This window comes from Danio rerio, chromosome 25 (genome assembly GCF_049306965.1).
Source record: "Danio rerio strain Tuebingen ecotype United States chromosome 25, GRCz12tu, whole genome shotgun sequence".
NCBI lineage: Eukaryota > Metazoa > Chordata > Actinopteri > Cypriniformes > Danionidae > Danio > Danio rerio.
In genome coordinates, this window is record NC_133200.1 from 13,588,274 (window position 1) to 13,605,316 (window position 17,043).

A 17,043-nucleotide genomic window follows, 5' to 3' on the forward strand; every position below is an offset into this window, starting at 1 on the left:
TGACAAATGCATACAAATATTAATTTTCAAAATGAGGTGTACTCAATTATGCTGAACACAGTACATGTAAGATTGTTGAAATTGAAACAACCCTTGTGTAATGGAAGAACTTTTTTTATGTAAAAATCACTTAATTATTTTGATACAGGCCAGAAACTTCTTATATAAGCTATTTATAATTTAATAAGTACACTGAATGAAAATCCTACAGTTTCTCAAAGAATCTTGGAGAAAATTGCCATGGTGTTGGTATTGCGGAGGAACAACACGAAGACATTTTAAAGATGGTCACTCCTCCCCTATATGCGCCAGACTGCTCCATAGAGCTCAGTTAAACAATGCCAATGGCCTATATGCACAGTTAGTATTTTTCAGCCAATGATGAACGCTTCATGTGACTATTTTCAATTTCATAAAGTTCCTTTAACAGCATCGATGTTGTAATGTTTTTAAATATAATAAGTTAATCAGACTTGAGCATCCATTTGGTTGTTAAAGGTTAAACAGAGAGGAAATAACATTTAAACGCATGCGCTGTCATTAGCAGCAAGCTAGCGCAGAAATTCCATTCAAAACAAGAAAACTAAGACAGTCTGTCATTTTTTCTATGTTTTATTGTATACCACTATGTATGGTCTTATTAAACACCAATAAAAATGGCAAAATTAATACCACAAAAGCCCAAAATTAAAGGATTATTATTAAAATAAATATTTTGCCATACCTTCGGTCTGAAAAAAAAGCCCCTTAAATGACTCCATTAATACAAGCGTTTCCAAACTGTGTCCAAACAAATTAGATAATGTGAGGAAAAAAAGTGTCCCCAAGCTACAGAATTAGCCAAGCCTCGATTATGAATCATTATCTTTCATCAAACTCTCTTTCTGACTGGTTCAACAGCCTAATGAGGGCATAAGGACAGCCACTAGGTAAATAAATGGAATTAATCAAGTAACGTGACCTACAAACATCTTAGTAAATCTTAAAGAACAAGCATTTCTGTCCCCGTTTCTCCCTTCTGACGCGTCTCTGACGACAGCAGGTTCATGTGCTGCAGCACGTCAGAGCAGCGCTTCACAAATCGGACTTTTTAGTTATTTATAAACTCTGTCTTTTTAAAAAAAGAAATCCAGAGTTTTAAAAAAGATGGAGAAAGAGGAGGAGGAGGGGATATGAGAGGAGACAGTTGGCTGCATAATCGTAACCTCATCCATTTCTCTATCCGCCATTTATTATTTATTAGCTTCTCTTTCTACATCGCTCATTCTTCACAGCCAACAAAAAAATAGGTCAATGTGGGAAGCGGCGTTCATTTGGAAACTGTGATTGCCACTTGGCCATCCGCTTTAGCTTCAAACTTTAATTCACAGAACACATGCTCTGATACTTTACCCTCTTAAAATGACACAAACTGTGAGATTTTATAAAGCTGTCAGCGATGAAACGACAGCTATTTCTAACTTACTGTTTTTAAACCATTTTTTAAATTCTAAACCCTTTTTAATCATTTTTAAAATTAATTTAGAGTCTTTTAAATGTTTTTTACTTAATCATAGCATATCTAATTAAAAGAGCAAATCTAATTATTTGTTTAAAAAAAACAGCTATCAAAACTTGAATTACATGTACAGAGACATTTAAAGTAATAGTTCACCAAAAATGAAAATGACCTCATCATTTACTCATGTGTTTTATATCTTTATTAATTTTTTCTTTCTTTTAAACACAAAAGAAGATATTTTGAAGAATGCTGGCACCCACTGACTTCCATGGTAGTGGATAAAAATAGTATGGAGATTTGTGAGTCCCAGCATTTTTCAATATATCTTCTTTTGAAAGAAACTCAAATAAGTTTTGAACAAGTGAAAGGCAAGTAAATGATGACAGAACTGTCATTTTGGGTAAATTATCCCTGTAGCTGTAATAATTTAATTAAATATTACAAATTATTATACAGTTGGAAAATTAAGTATTGAACACGTCATGTTTTTTTTCCTGGGAATAATATTTCTAAAAGAGCTGTTAACCTAGAAGGAAACCAGAATTTGGTAAAAACTCAAACAATACAAACATAAAAACAAAACTAAAACATCTGAAAAATAAGTTGCGTAATAACGATGTAATGACATAAGGAGAAAGTCCTGAACTACTGAAAGGTATTTAATACTTTAATACTTCATATAAAAAGCTTCTCGTCTGCCAAATCTGATCTTTAATTTGTTTTGTCTATTGGATTCAAGTCAGGTAATTGGCTGGGCCATTCTACAGCTTGATTTTCTTTCTCTGAAGGCATTTGAGAGTTTCCTTGGCTGCGTTTTGGATCACTGTCTTGCTGAAATGTCCATGTTCATCATCTGATAATGTAGATGTTGAACTGAAGCAGCTAATATATTAATTTACAATAAGGAAGGGCAGCAGATTGTTGAATAACTACTAAGAGATTTCAGCTGCTGTCTGAGCTTTCACTGCCTGTCTACACCTCCCTTTCATCATGTGTTCAATTCTTTTTCCCTGCATCATTTCATTTTATTACACTTAAGTGCATTTGTAATCTAATTAGTTTAGTTTTCTTTGGATATATTGTTTTCTTTGGTTGTTACCAACATCTGGGGAAAATTTCAAGTCAACAAGCACCTTTAGAAATATGTTTTCTGAGAAAAATGGTGACATGTACAATACTTATTTTCCCCGCTGTAAATACCACTAAACAGTAATGCCGAGTTTTCAAATTCTCTCATTTATCTGTAGGTGGTCGTCGATGTTATTTTCAGTCAAAACACATTTCGCAAGGCATGATTTGAATCGCCGACAGCTCCATATATTTAGCATGCCAAATATTTCACGGGCATCGGCAACTCATAGGCGATTCTCTCAGATGGCATCTTTGATAATTCACACTGTGTGATTGTCACTCACGTGAACGAGCACTGATTTGCCTGTGATTTCAGGCATTTGTCTGCGATTTTTCAAAACCTGGCTAAAATCATGCAGTCTGAACTCGGCATAAGCAGAGCTTAAACACAACAAATGCCTTCATAAAAGTAACCACCAACAATTATTAATTTAAAAAAAAGACAAGGACAAAATAGTGAAAAAAAGAGTAAGGCCATGTTTAAACATTATATTGATAAGAACGTGTTCAGCTTTTCTTAAGATTTAAACACACATCCATTTGCTCACTTTTCCACTCATACACACACGCAGCTTACTAATACATATGGATTCTCTCTCACAAACAAACAAACAAACAAACAAACCTTATAATTATCTCCTCACACATGCATAATCTCATTCCTGATCCTCAAAGAACACCTTGGCCATGGCGTGGCCGACCTTTTGTACTTTCTTCTCTTTGGCATCAGGACCCATGTTGGCTCGAGCCAAACCCATCCAGTACTTCTCAGTCCGTGCCTGATAATCCGTGAGTGCTTCTCCAGGCTTTACAGGTGGATGGTCCACATCTGACACAGACAAGCAGAGAACATGTCAACAACACAACGGCTTCTGCTTTCTTTTAAGCTCACGAAGACACCTTTTTAGTTCTCCAACACAAAAGCTCCAGAATCTACAAATTGTGAATTATTTAACAAAATTAAGAGGAATCATTCAAAATTCTTTTTTTTTTTATATATATTTACAGCTTTTACTTTACAGAAATGTTTACATATAGATAACAAAATAGCATAATAGTTGAATTAAACAGATAAAAAAAACATAAATAAATACAAATAATATATATATATATATATATATATATATATATATATATATATATATATATATATATATATATATATATAATATATATAATTTGTATTTATTTATGTTTTTTTTATCGGTTTAATTCAACTAGTATGCTATTTTGTTATCTATATGTATATATATTTGAGTTTATTCTGTTAAACACTCAAAAAAGATATTTTGAAAAATGCTGCCTGCTGGACCCCATAGACTTCCATAAATTTTTCCTATTATGAATGCCAATGGGTCCCAGTAAAACAGCATTCTTCAAAATATATTTTTCGCGTTTTAACATATTCTTAATACTATGTTGTTACTTGAATGATCCGCTGCTGTGTTTTTTTGTGGTAATTATTCATGAGTCTCTCGTTCATCCTGAATAGTTAAACCTCCTGCTGTTCTTCAGAAAAACTCTTCAGGTCCAACAGATTCTTTGGGTTTTTAGAATTGTTGAGTATTTGAATCATTTTCACACTGAGCGACTTATTTGCTACTATAACAGAATGTTCAAACACTCACTAAATGCTGCAGGAGGAAAAAAAACTATATATTAAAAGTTTAGTTCAGTTTCAGAATAAGAATTTCCTGATAATTTACTCCCTGCCTTGTCATGCAAGATGTTAATGTCTTTCTTTCGCAATGTCTCACACGCAGAATTTTTCTCTATAAAGTGAACTTCTATGGTGGTCAGTGGTTTGAAATTCCAAACTGCAGTTTCAATGCAGTTTTAAATGAGAAATAAAGGTCTTACTTGGTGCAACTAAAAATATCTATATTCTTTTAAACCACAAAAGTTTGCATTCCACAGTTAATAGCAGGTTTGTGTAACAGCTTTATATTAGTTTATATTGATTATGTGGCACATGTTGCATGCTCGCTCTCTCTCTCTCTCTCTCTCTCTCTCTCTCTCTCTCCTTAATGATGTGTGACTCGCACTGACAGGTAAAAATCTGTTCTACCTGCTTCTACTGCAGACACAAGGGCACAGATCTGATTTATATTAGATAAATTTCCACATATGAACATAGTCTTAATCTGATTTGAGTGAATCAGAGTGATTTTTTTTTGCTCACTTGTACATGGGCCATATCCGGTGCCACATGGGAGAAAAAAAATCAGAATTGAGTCACTTGAACCATGAGGTGTACATTTTTAACATGTGCATTTTCTACTGGAACATTTAAACTTTTAAATAGCACCACTTTTATAAACGCAACTATCATTTCCTTGTACAAACATTTACAAATCTTCATTCTATTTAAAATTTTTCACTCCAGACTCTTGAAGGAAAACTTTTCAAAATAGCCTCATTTTACAACCGTTTCTAAATGCATTCAGCTGATTTGGCGGGAACATTTTTAGCTTAGTTTAGCATAAACTTGACTCTTCTGTAGTTACACCATGCACTTTAAAATTAAAAGCTATTTTCTAGGTTGATATTAGCATCTCACTCGAAAATTGCAAAAAAGTTTTAATAATTTTCCTATTTAAAGCTTGACTCTTCTGTAGTTACACCATGTACTAATAACTGAAGGGAAAAGTTGCTATTTTCTAGATTGGTAAGGTTAAGAACTCTACTCTCTATAAACTCTAGGGGACTTGTAAAATGAGCCTATATCCAAAAAACTTATCCTTTTTATAAATTCAACTACTATTTCCCAGTACAAATGTTCATTCTGTTTAAAATTGTACTCCTGCCTCTTTAATGAATATTTTTGAAATATCAGAAAAAAAAATTGCAGGAGCACTTTTAGCCTAGCTTAGCATAAATCATTGTATCAGATTAGACCATTAGCATCTTTCAAAAAATTAAAGTTTTGATCATTTTCCTATTTAAAGCCTAAATCTTCTGTAGTTACATCGTGTAATAAGAATGATGCTAAATAAAAAGTTGCTATTTTCTAAGTTGATGGGGCAAGAAACTCTACTCTCTTTTAACTCTAGGGGACTTCTAGTGTTTCTTTAACACATTTTTTTTCCTTCTGGAGCATTTAAACTTCTGAACAGCCTCATATTTATAAATTCAACTATTATTTTTTCTATTGAAGTAAAAATCGAAGCCACCTGTAAAACCTTGGCACCTGAAGTAATAAAACAGAGATACTTTGAACACAAAACACTCCTGTTGAGGGTGATGAGGTGACGAAGTCTCTTTGTTTAGCATGCTATTCAACCACTCCGCAGCCACAAGCTAACAATCAGTGACGTTATTACAACTGACAAGCGAAACAGGCATCTAACAATAATGAATTTAAGCGAGACGGACCCCAAAGCGAAACACACAGCTCTGGTTGTCAAAGAAGATCAGCGGATGTTGACCTGGGCCTTGGCAGATAAACACTATTGTCATCTGCTCATGTCTACCTCGTGGACCTGACCCAAATCACAGGCCTCGATCATTCAAGAAAAAAAAATGTGTGTCCACCCTCAGGCATGTACTGTGAATTGCTTAAATAGGCACGAAGGTTTGATCTGACACTTTTGCCTGTCACAAATATAATTTTTAAGTGGATGCTAGGGCTGTATAAATAGATTTAGCATCAAAATTGCAATGTGTCGAGTCAGGACTATTGTTGAGTAGGCACCACAGTTCAGAACACGTGTGATTTGTGGAGTCATTGCAGTTTAACAGTTTAAAGGTTTATCATTTGCATGTGTTTTGAAGACCTGCTGTGACCATGTAAGAATTTTAAGCAAGAAACTTTGATGGTAGTTTAACAATTTTTAAGATTAAGACTATACAGTGTTCTTTTACATTTGATTATTTAAATTCTGTACATTCTGTGGGTGGATAGATGGATGGATGGATATATAACGATGGATGAATAGATTAATATAAAGATGGATGGATATAACGATGAGTGGATGCATATAAAGATGGATGGATATAACGATGAGTGGATGCATATAAAGATGGATGGATATAACGATGAGTGGATGCATATAAAGATGGATGGATGGATGTAACGATGTAACGATGGGTGGATGCATATAACGGTGGATTGATGGATGGATGGATGGATGGATGGATGGATGGATGGATGGATATGATGGGAGGATGGATATAAAGATATGTGGATATCTAATGATGGGTGGATGGATATCTAATGATGGGTGGATAGATTACGATGAGCGGATGGATATAACGATGGATGGATGCATGGATGGAATGATATAACAATGGGTGGATAGATGGATGCATATAACAATGGATGGATGGATGGATAAAACAATGAATGGATATAATGATGGATGAATGAATGGATGGATGGATGGTTGAATAAATTGATTAATATAAAAGGTAGATGGATGGATATAACGATGGATGGATGGATAAAATGATGGATGGATGGATGGATGGATAAAATGATAGATTGATGGATGGATGGATGGATATAACGATGGTGGATAGTTGCATATAACGATGAATGAATATAACAATGGATAGATAAAATGATGATTGATGATATAAAGGTAGATGGATGGATATAACGATTAATGGATGGATGAATAAAAATGTGATGGATGGATGGTTGGATGAATGGATGGATGGCATATAAAGATGGATGGATAAAATTGATGGATGGATAGATAGATGGATGAATGGATAAAACGATGGATGGATGGCATATAAAGATGGATGGATAAAATGATGGATGGATGGATGGATGGATGGGCATACCGGTGGATGGATGGACATAACAATGGTTGGATGGATATAGCGATAGATGCATGGATGGATATAACGATGGATGGATGGATATAACGATGAATGGATGGATATAACGATGGATGGATGGATATAACGATGGATGGATGGATGGATGGATGGATATAACGATGAATGGATGGATATAACGATGGATGGATGGATGGATGGATGAATATAACGATAAGTGGAAGGACGAATAGATTTAAGACTACAGAGAAACGTAAAAGCATTGTGATTTTATCATTATATTTTATGCAGATGTACTCACAGCAGTTCTTTGGAAATAGAACTATTCAAGTCATTTGGTGAAATTGTATTCATATCTCAATTAATAGCAGAAAAACTAAATATTGTAATGTCGGATTTTCCCAATATTTGCAGCGCTGGTGGGTGGTGGTGAAATACATACCTTCTTCACTCTCGTCATCAGATTCCTCCTCGTCTTCATCATCTTCCTCATCATCACCACCTTTTGCGTCCCCTTCTTCTTTTTCATCTTCCGATTCGGATTCTTCCAGCCACTCCTGAGTCTCTGAAATGAGAGTTCAGTGCTTCAGTTTGGCGAGAACAAAACACTTTTGGCATGTTATACTTCTTGCTACTGAACAATTGAAATGAAATGGAAAAAAATTATAATAAAAATGAAATTCATTTTATCTATACAGTTCGATGGTCAGATGGATAACAGGCTACATGTAGAATGGTAAAACAATACATGGAGTTATAGACATGTCTAAAATAATAGAATAATGGATTTAACAATAGATATACTGATAGATGGAAAGATGGATATAACAACGGATGGATGGATGAATAAATAAATGGATGGATGGATATAACTATGGATGGATGAATATAACGATGGATGATGGGTGGCTTAAACAATGTTTGGATGGATGGATGGATGGATGGATGGATGTAATTATGTATGCATGTATGTATGGATGCATATAACAATGTATGTATGAATGGCTTAAACAATGTTTGGATGAATGGATATAAGGATGGAAGGACAATGGATGAACAGATATAACGATGGGTGGATGAATAGATAGATATAAGGATGAGTGGATGGAATAATAGAACTATAAATAAAACGATAACCAAAATGGTAGATAGATGGATGGATCAATGGATGGATATACCAATAAAATAATAGATATAATTTATGGGTGGATGAATAAATGGATGGATGGATGGATGGATGGATGGATGATGGATGGTTAAATATAATGATAGATAGATGGTTAAAACAATGGATGGATAGATATAATGATAGATAGATGGATGGATATAACAATGGATGGAGGGATGGATGGATATAACTATAGATGGATGAAAATAACGATAGATGTATGGATGGATATAACAATGAATGGATGGATGGATGGATGTAATAATGTATGCATGTATGTATGGATGGCTATAACAATGTATGTATGGATGGCTTAAACAATGTTTGAATGAATGGATATAAGGATGGATGGACAATTTATGGATGAATAGATATAAGGATGGGTGGATGGAATAATAGAACTATAAACAAAACGATAGAAAAAATGCTGGATAGATGGATGGATCAACATAAAGATGGATGAATGGATAGATATACCAATGAAATAATAGATATAATTTATGGGTGGATGAATAAATGGATGGATGGATATAACGATAGATAGAAGGATATATCGATGGATGGATAGATAGATATAATGATGAATAGATGGATGGATATAACGATAGATGTAATAATAGAACGATAGGTGGAACAATACACAAAAAGATAGATAGGTAGACAGAACGTTGGATAGGTAGACAGAATGATCGATAGATGGACAGAACGTCAGAACCACAGCTAGACCAAATAACAGATAAATGAACAAAGATATACAACCTTAGATGTAAATAAAACAGATGTAACGACAGACTGTCAGCCATAATATTTTTTTCCTCCACTTACTGGGGTCCATCTCCACTAGGACGTCCCACTGCTCCATCTTGTGCAGGTCTAGGCTGTAGAGGTCGCTGAGTGTGAACTGTCGATCTCCCACCTCAAACATTCCCCCATACAAGAACAACTTGCCATGCTTCACCGTTGTCATGGCGTTGGAGCGAGGACAGGGCTCCACCGAGGGAGCTGCAGCCGCCGCCTCCTCTTCCACCTCTTCATCCTCCTCCTCCTCCTCCTCCTCACTGTCCTCCTCTGCCTGAGTGGCTGGAATCACTTCCTTGATGGTCATAACTGTTCCGTCCTCAGCAACAATCTCTTTAATAATCTCTGTGGGACCCTGTGCCTCCTCTTTCTCCTCTTCAGTTTCATTCATCTGCTCTGTCTTCTTCCCACGGCGCCTCTTTTTCTTTTCTGACTTGTTGCCCTGGCAAACGAAAAAAGTAAAATGTATAGAGACTGGCATTTACAAAATGACAGACAGATAAACAGATAAACGTAAATATATAACAATTGACATAAGTAGAGTATATGGATCCATAAAATGGTAGAGCAACAGAGCAGCAGCAAGACATACAAAATTACAGATTGCTAGAACAATTAATAGATAGAGTGCTAGAAAGATAGAATGAAAGCTAGAATAGATAAAACAATAGAACGAGAGAGAGAAAGATAGATAGATGGACGGACGGACGGACGGACGGACGGACGGACGGACGGACGGACGGACGGACGGACGGACGGACGGACGGACGGACGGACGGACGGACGGACAGACAGACAGACAGACAGACACTAGCAATTTACTAAAACAAAACATGACAGATAGAACAACAGAATGATGGATAGAATGATACAATGATGGAACGATACAACAACAGAAAGATAAATTGAACGATTGACTAAATAAAAGAATGACTGATAGAAATATAGATAAAACCACAGAATGATAGAACGACAGAACAATAGTTAGAACATTACAAAGATAGAAAGAACGATAAATTGAACAATTGACAGAATGACAGAACAATTGACAGAATGATAAAACGACTGATAGAATTATAGTCAGAATGATAGAACTATAGAACAAACAATAGAACGATACATAGAACAATAGATAAATGATAGAATGATAGATAGAACGATAGATAAAATTATAGAACAAATGGAAGATAGAACGAAAGATCAATAGATAGTTTTATTCCAGCAGTTTACTGAAACAAAACATGACAGTGTAGAATGATAGAACGATAGACAGAATGATAGAATGATAGATAGAACGATAGATAGAATGATGGAACGATAGATAGACTGATAGAACCATTGATAGAACGACTGATAGAATGATTAATAGAATGATAACATGTTAGATAGAACGATAGATAGATTGAACAATGGATAGAACAATATAATGACAGATAGAAAGATGGCATGATAAATAGAATGATAGCATGATAGATAGAATAATAGTACGATGGATAGAACGATGGATGGATATATTATAGTGGTTTACTGAAACAAAACATGACATAGACATGACATAGACAAAAGATGACATAGAACGAGAGATAAAACAACAGAATGAGATAGAACAATAGAACAATAAATAGAATGATACAATGATAGAACAATACAACAATAGCATGATAGATTGAACGATTGACAGAATAATAGAATAAATTATAGAATTATAGATAGATCAACAGAACAGTAAATAGAACCTTACAAAGATAGATAGAATGATAAATTGAATGATTGACAGAATGACAGAACAATTGATATAATAATAAAACAATTGATAGAATTATAGACAGACAGACAGACAGACAGACAGACAGATAGATAGATAGATAGATAGATAGATAGATAGATAGATAGATAGACAGATAGATAGATAGACATGACCAACCTTTAGCTGAGCAGGAAACCAGCGGTTTTTGTTCATGTCATAAAAGTAAAGGTCGTTAAAAAAGTCTCCTTCCAGAGACTCCTCGTCCTCCTCATCACAGACACCACCGAAGAGCAGCGCTCGCCCCCCGGGGCCCACTGCTAGAGAGAAGCCGGATCGAGGAGGAGGCTTCACTCCGGAAGGGTTCACTCGCGTCCATGTCCACTTCTCTGCAGGACAGGGTTACAAAGAATGAGCGGATATCTTTCAGGCAGAACGCAGATCTTCAAAGCAGAAATGAGCAATAGAGATTGACTACTTTAATTTTTAAGTATTTTTGCTACATAATATTTTACATTTTCGTTTTATTAATTAGCATCGGGGCTGTACAGTGAAGCAGTGGGTAGCACGTTCACCTCACATCAAGAAGATTACTAGTTTGAGCCTTGAAGTTTGCATGTTCTCGCCACAGAAGAACGCTGGAGCTTAGACAGAGTGACCATCAGGTTATTGATCACCTCCCTCACTATGGGCCTTCTCCCCCGATCACTCAGCTTAGATGGCAGGCCAGCTCTAGAAAGAGTCCTGGTAGTTCCAAACATCTTCAACTTACAGATGATGGAGGCCACTGTGCTCATTGGAACTTTCAGAGCAGCAGAAATTTTTTTGTATCCCTTCCCAGCCTTGTGCCTCGAGACAATCCCATCTCGGAGGTCTACAGACAATCCCTTAGTTTGTGCTTTGACATGTAATGTCAACCCTGGGACTTTATATAGACAGGTGTCTGCCTTTCCAAATCATGTTCAATCAACTGAATTTACCACAGGTGAACTCCAATTAAGCTGCTGAAAACTGTACGAAATGTACCCGAGCTAAATTTGTTTTGTTTTAATTAGTTTAGTTTTTCTTTTTAATAAATTTGCAACAATTTCAAAAACTCTTTTCACATTGTCATTATGGTGTATTGTGTGTAAAATTTTGAGGAAATAAATTAACTGAATCCATTTTGGAATTAGGCAATATCATAAAAAATGTGGAAAAAGTGAAGCGCTATGAATACTCTCCAGGTGCAGTGTATTTGTTTTAAAATCATTTGTATGTCAAATAAGATCTGTCTTTCTTAGTGTCTTGTTTCTAGTCCAAATATAAAACAATTCTTAAATAAAGAAGCATTTTCTAGACAGGTAAAACATTTTGTCTTGTTTTAAAAATAAACTGACAAAATTATGTGAGATTTTTAATAAAATAAGCAAAATAATCTATGAAAAAGGCCAAAACTGACTTAATCTTGGCAAATATTTCTAAAGACGACAAAATTTTTTTGCTTTACTGAAAAATGCTTATTGTCTTAAAAATGTTTATATATTTGGACTAGAAACCAAACAAAAACTAAATAACTCGACAATAAATTTGACCAGAAAGATCAGAATCACATCCATTTAATGGAGATGCATTTATGGGGCCAATTGTAAAAGTAACTGTTTTCATATATCTAGACAGCCATCCAATCAGAGAACACGTTACCTGGTGGTACCATCCACTAAGACAGTGTTTCTCAACCATGTTCCTGAAGGACAACCAGTTCTGCACATTTTCAAAGTCTCATTAACCAAACACACCTGATTCATATCATCAGCTCATTAGCAGAAACTAAAAGACATGTAATGGATGTGACAGACAAAGGAGACATCTAAAACATGCATTGTTGGTGGTCCTCCAGGAACGTGGTTGAGAAACACTGCTCTAAGATATCAAAATAGACAATAAGCCAATGTAATGAGGGATTAAATAAAGTAGAGTTTTAAAAGCAAGAACAAGAAGTGGACAGAAAAGCAGCTGATGTTAAACAAGCGCTCGGCGGAGGCACTAATGATGGCACCTTGGTCCTCTTTGCCCTCCCTCCTCAGCAGGAACATGTCAGAATGGATGGTTCCTTTATCCACATCCTTCTTCGCTCTCTGCAAGAGAAAGGCGGCCATTACCACCTACGTCTGTTTACTCTCGTGGGTTTACTCAAGGACGAGCTCCTGGAAATGACACAATATCTCGCTCGGTGCGTGGAGCGTTTTACCATAAACATGCTCACACAGAATCAAGCTAAATGAAACAGAATAAACACAGCACAAACATATTGCCATTGTATCGTTTACAGTTTAACCTGAATGGTCATATGTGGAGGGAAGAGGTTTAAATATCGCCATTTCGAGATCTTTAATTAATCTCCAATTCAGTTGTTGAGATTTTGTTATATAATTATGCAACAAGTAGTTAAGGCTGTAAAACTGATGCCTTTGTATAACAATATTCCTACAGTACTGTGATTAAAATATCATAGCCATGAGAACTTACAATAACTAACAAAAAAAATTATTGTTAACATTTGTGTTTTATTTGTATTTATTTTATCATAGAGACAGTGAATGCATATTAAAAAATAGCTGCTTGTTCGAAGTATTTATTTAAACTGAGCTGAAACAACACAATTCTTAGGGTGTTTTTGGGACAACTTAATTGTTTTATGTTCAATCCATTTAAAATAACCTAATCGAATTGTGTTGGGACAACATGAATGAATTGTGTGGAATCCTGCATGTTTTACAGTACAGTAAAAACAACATGTTATAATTAAAAATAAAATTCTATTTTAATATATAAAAGTGCATTTTTAGAAAATAGCTGCATTTTTACCATCATTATTTCCATCTTCAGTATCTGCTAATTTCAAGAAACATTTCTTATTATTAATAATAGTGATGGTAAAAGTTATGCTGTCCTTTTTTTAGTAGGTAGGTAGATAGATCGGTAACAGCAGAATGACTAGCTAGATAGACAGACAGACAGTTGGCTAGAATGACAGATCAATAATAGATTTTTAGCTAGAACAATAGAACTTTAGATAGAATGCTAGATAGAACGACAGATAGAATGAGAAAAATAGATAGAATGATAGAAAGATTGACAGATAGAATAATGAAATAAATAGAATGATAAATAGAACGACAGATCAAATAACAGAGAAATAGATAAATTGACAGATACAACGATAATGAAATAGATAAAATGATCAAAGAATAGCTGCTAGATAAATATATCGACAGACAGATAGAATGATATAGAGAATAAATGAACAATAGAACAAAAGATGAAATGAAACATAAAACGATGAATAGAAGATATAACTTTATACATTTTAAATTAGAATTATTAAAGCTTACATTTAAATATTTCCTAAATGATGTTTAACAGAGCAAAACAATTTTCACAGTATGTCTGATATATTTTTTTCTTCTGGAGAAAGCCTTATTTGTTTTATTTTGGCTAGAATAAAAGCAGTTTTTAATATTTTAAACACCATTTTAAGGTCAAAATTATTAGCCCCTTTAAGCTATTTTTTGATAGTTTACAGAACAAACCATAGTTATACAATGACTTGCCTAATTACCCTAACTTGCCTAGTTAACCTAATTAACCTAGTTAAGCCTTTAAATGTCACTTTAAGCTGTATAGAAGTGTCTTGAAAATCATTTAGTAGAATATTATTTACTATCATCAAAGCAAAGATAAAATAAATCAGTTATTAAAACTTTTATGTTTAGAAATGTGTTGAAAAAAATCTTCTCTCCATTAAACAGAAATAAAAAAAATAGACAAAAATAAACACGGTGGCTAATAATTCAGGGGGGTTAATAATTCTGACTTTAACTGTAAGACTATATGTTTTCAGCATTCTTTGGAAAATAGAAAGTTTCCAAACTACTGCAATTGTTAATCAATTTAATGCATCCTTGCTCTACATGATTTTCTTTAAAAATAAAGAAACAAATCTCTAAGGAACATCTCTGAAACATTTAAGAAATAACTTTAAATTATTAGTAGTAGTTTTTAATATTAGTTTTTAAATAAATATTTAAAATATAAAATATAACATGTGTAATACAATATTTAATGCATGAAAGAATAAATAAATATATGAACTGATTATAATTGCATATTAGGTGCAGCATTATTAGAAGAATGATTAGAAACATGTAATCGAAAACAAAAATACGGAGAATGATTTGCAGACTATGCAACATTTCATTCCATGAGTTCATTAAAAGTATTTTTCTCTATCTGTAATTTAACTTCTGCTCCCATTTTAGGTTGTGAAAAGTTGAATTAGGACCTTTTTAAAACCCCTAAAAAAATTAGAAGAGCAAAAAAGTTTAATACAGTAATAATCAGAAGACATACAGCTTTGGAGTATCCTCCGTAGATAATGACACCATTTCCGTCAGAAGTGGGGGTCATTTGACAGGCTGATCGTGGACAAGGGCCAGTTCCTGTAGGCTGGAGACGACTCCATGTGAACGTGTCCAAGTTAAACGCGTGAACATCATTGTAATAGATATAATCCCTGTAAGTAACACACACACACACACACACACACACACACACACACACACACACACACACACACACACACACACACACACACAAACACACAAACACACACACACGTTTGTTTTTTGTGAAAAGTGGGCATATTACATAGGTTTTCATTCATTTTATACTGTCCAAACCGTATATTGCATTGCCCTTACCCCACCCTACTCCTAAACCCAACCCCATCACAGGAGACAGTGTGCAGCTTTACTCTCTGATTAAACTCATCCTGTGTGTTTATAAGCTTTTTGAGAAATGAGGACGTCACCAATTTCCTCATATTTCACTTTCTTTTTGCAATGCCTGTGTCATACCCAGGTCATTATACAGATTTGTGTCCTGATGTCACAAAACCACGTAAACACACACACACACACACACACACACACACACACACACACACACACACACACACACACACACACACACAATCAAGAAATATAGTTTTAACTTTAAGTAAGAAATGTAGTTTTTGTAGATTTTAAATAATATACATTTAAAATTGATACATTGATACAATATATAGATTTGCTTGAATTTCTGTTTAACGAAAATATTTCTTTTCAACACAAATCTTAAACACAACAGTTTTTAATAACTTTTTTCTAATAACTGTATTCTTTTATCTTTGCCATAATGACATAATTAATGTACATGTACATAATATGATGTACATAATATTCTACTAGATATTTTCCAAGACACTAGTATTCAGCTAAAGTGACATTTAAAAGGCTTAACTAGCTTAATCAGGCAAGTTAATGAGGTGAGTCATTGTATAAAACAGTGGTTTGTTCTGTGGACAATTGAAAGTAAATATTGCTTAAGGGGCTAATAGTATTGACCTTAAAAATGTAAAACTGCTTTTATTGAAGCCAAAATAAAACAAATAAGACTTTCTCCAGAAGAAAAAATATTATAGGAAATACTGTGAATTTTTTTTGCTCTGTTAAACATCATTTGGGAAAATTTTGCAAAAGAAAAAAAAAAAATCACAGGAGGACTAATACTAAGTGCAACTGTATATAACTATCTAAATATGGTATATTTTATTACCAATACTTACAACTGAGTAAAAAATACATTCTAATACTAATCAAATACTGTACACAATTTTTAAAACATCAGGGTAGTCATTTTGGTCCCACTCAAGGGTAAAACAAAGTCACATTTTTTCCCTGTAGTGATTTCAGTAAAGAGGGGTTCGGTCGTCACCTAGTGCTCTCATGGAAGCCTCCGAACACAAGCAGCTGCCGTTTGCTGAGGACCATACGATGTCCACTTCTGCCAGACGGAGCACCAGGAGCTCTGAGAGGACAAAGAGGACAC

At 34.4% G+C, this 17,043-nt stretch overlaps 1 protein-coding gene across 12 annotated transcripts in view; it reads right to left on the minus strand.

The window, feature by feature from the left end:
* Nucleotides 1-17,043, minus strand: part of klhdc4 (kelch domain containing 4) — a 31,649-nt gene that overhangs the window by 9,635 nt on the left and 4,971 nt on the right. For 11 of the 12 annotated variants that reach the window (XR_012399952.1, XR_012399953.1, XR_012399954.1 and 8 more), the window contains exons 6-12: nucleotides 16,930-17,022; nucleotides 15,523-15,685; nucleotides 13,169-13,247; nucleotides 11,311-11,519; nucleotides 9,414-9,828; nucleotides 7,863-7,985; nucleotides 3,258-3,461 (exon numbers count right to left, since the gene is read on the minus strand). Coding sequence is in view for 2 of the 12 variants with exons in the window: in XM_073942257.1 (XP_073798358.1) it covers nucleotides 3,289-3,461; nucleotides 7,863-7,985; nucleotides 9,414-9,828; nucleotides 11,311-11,519; nucleotides 13,169-13,247; nucleotides 15,523-15,685; nucleotides 16,930-17,022 (1,255 nt within the window). In the remaining 10 variants the exon portion in view is untranslated. 12 annotated transcript variants of the gene reach the window in all.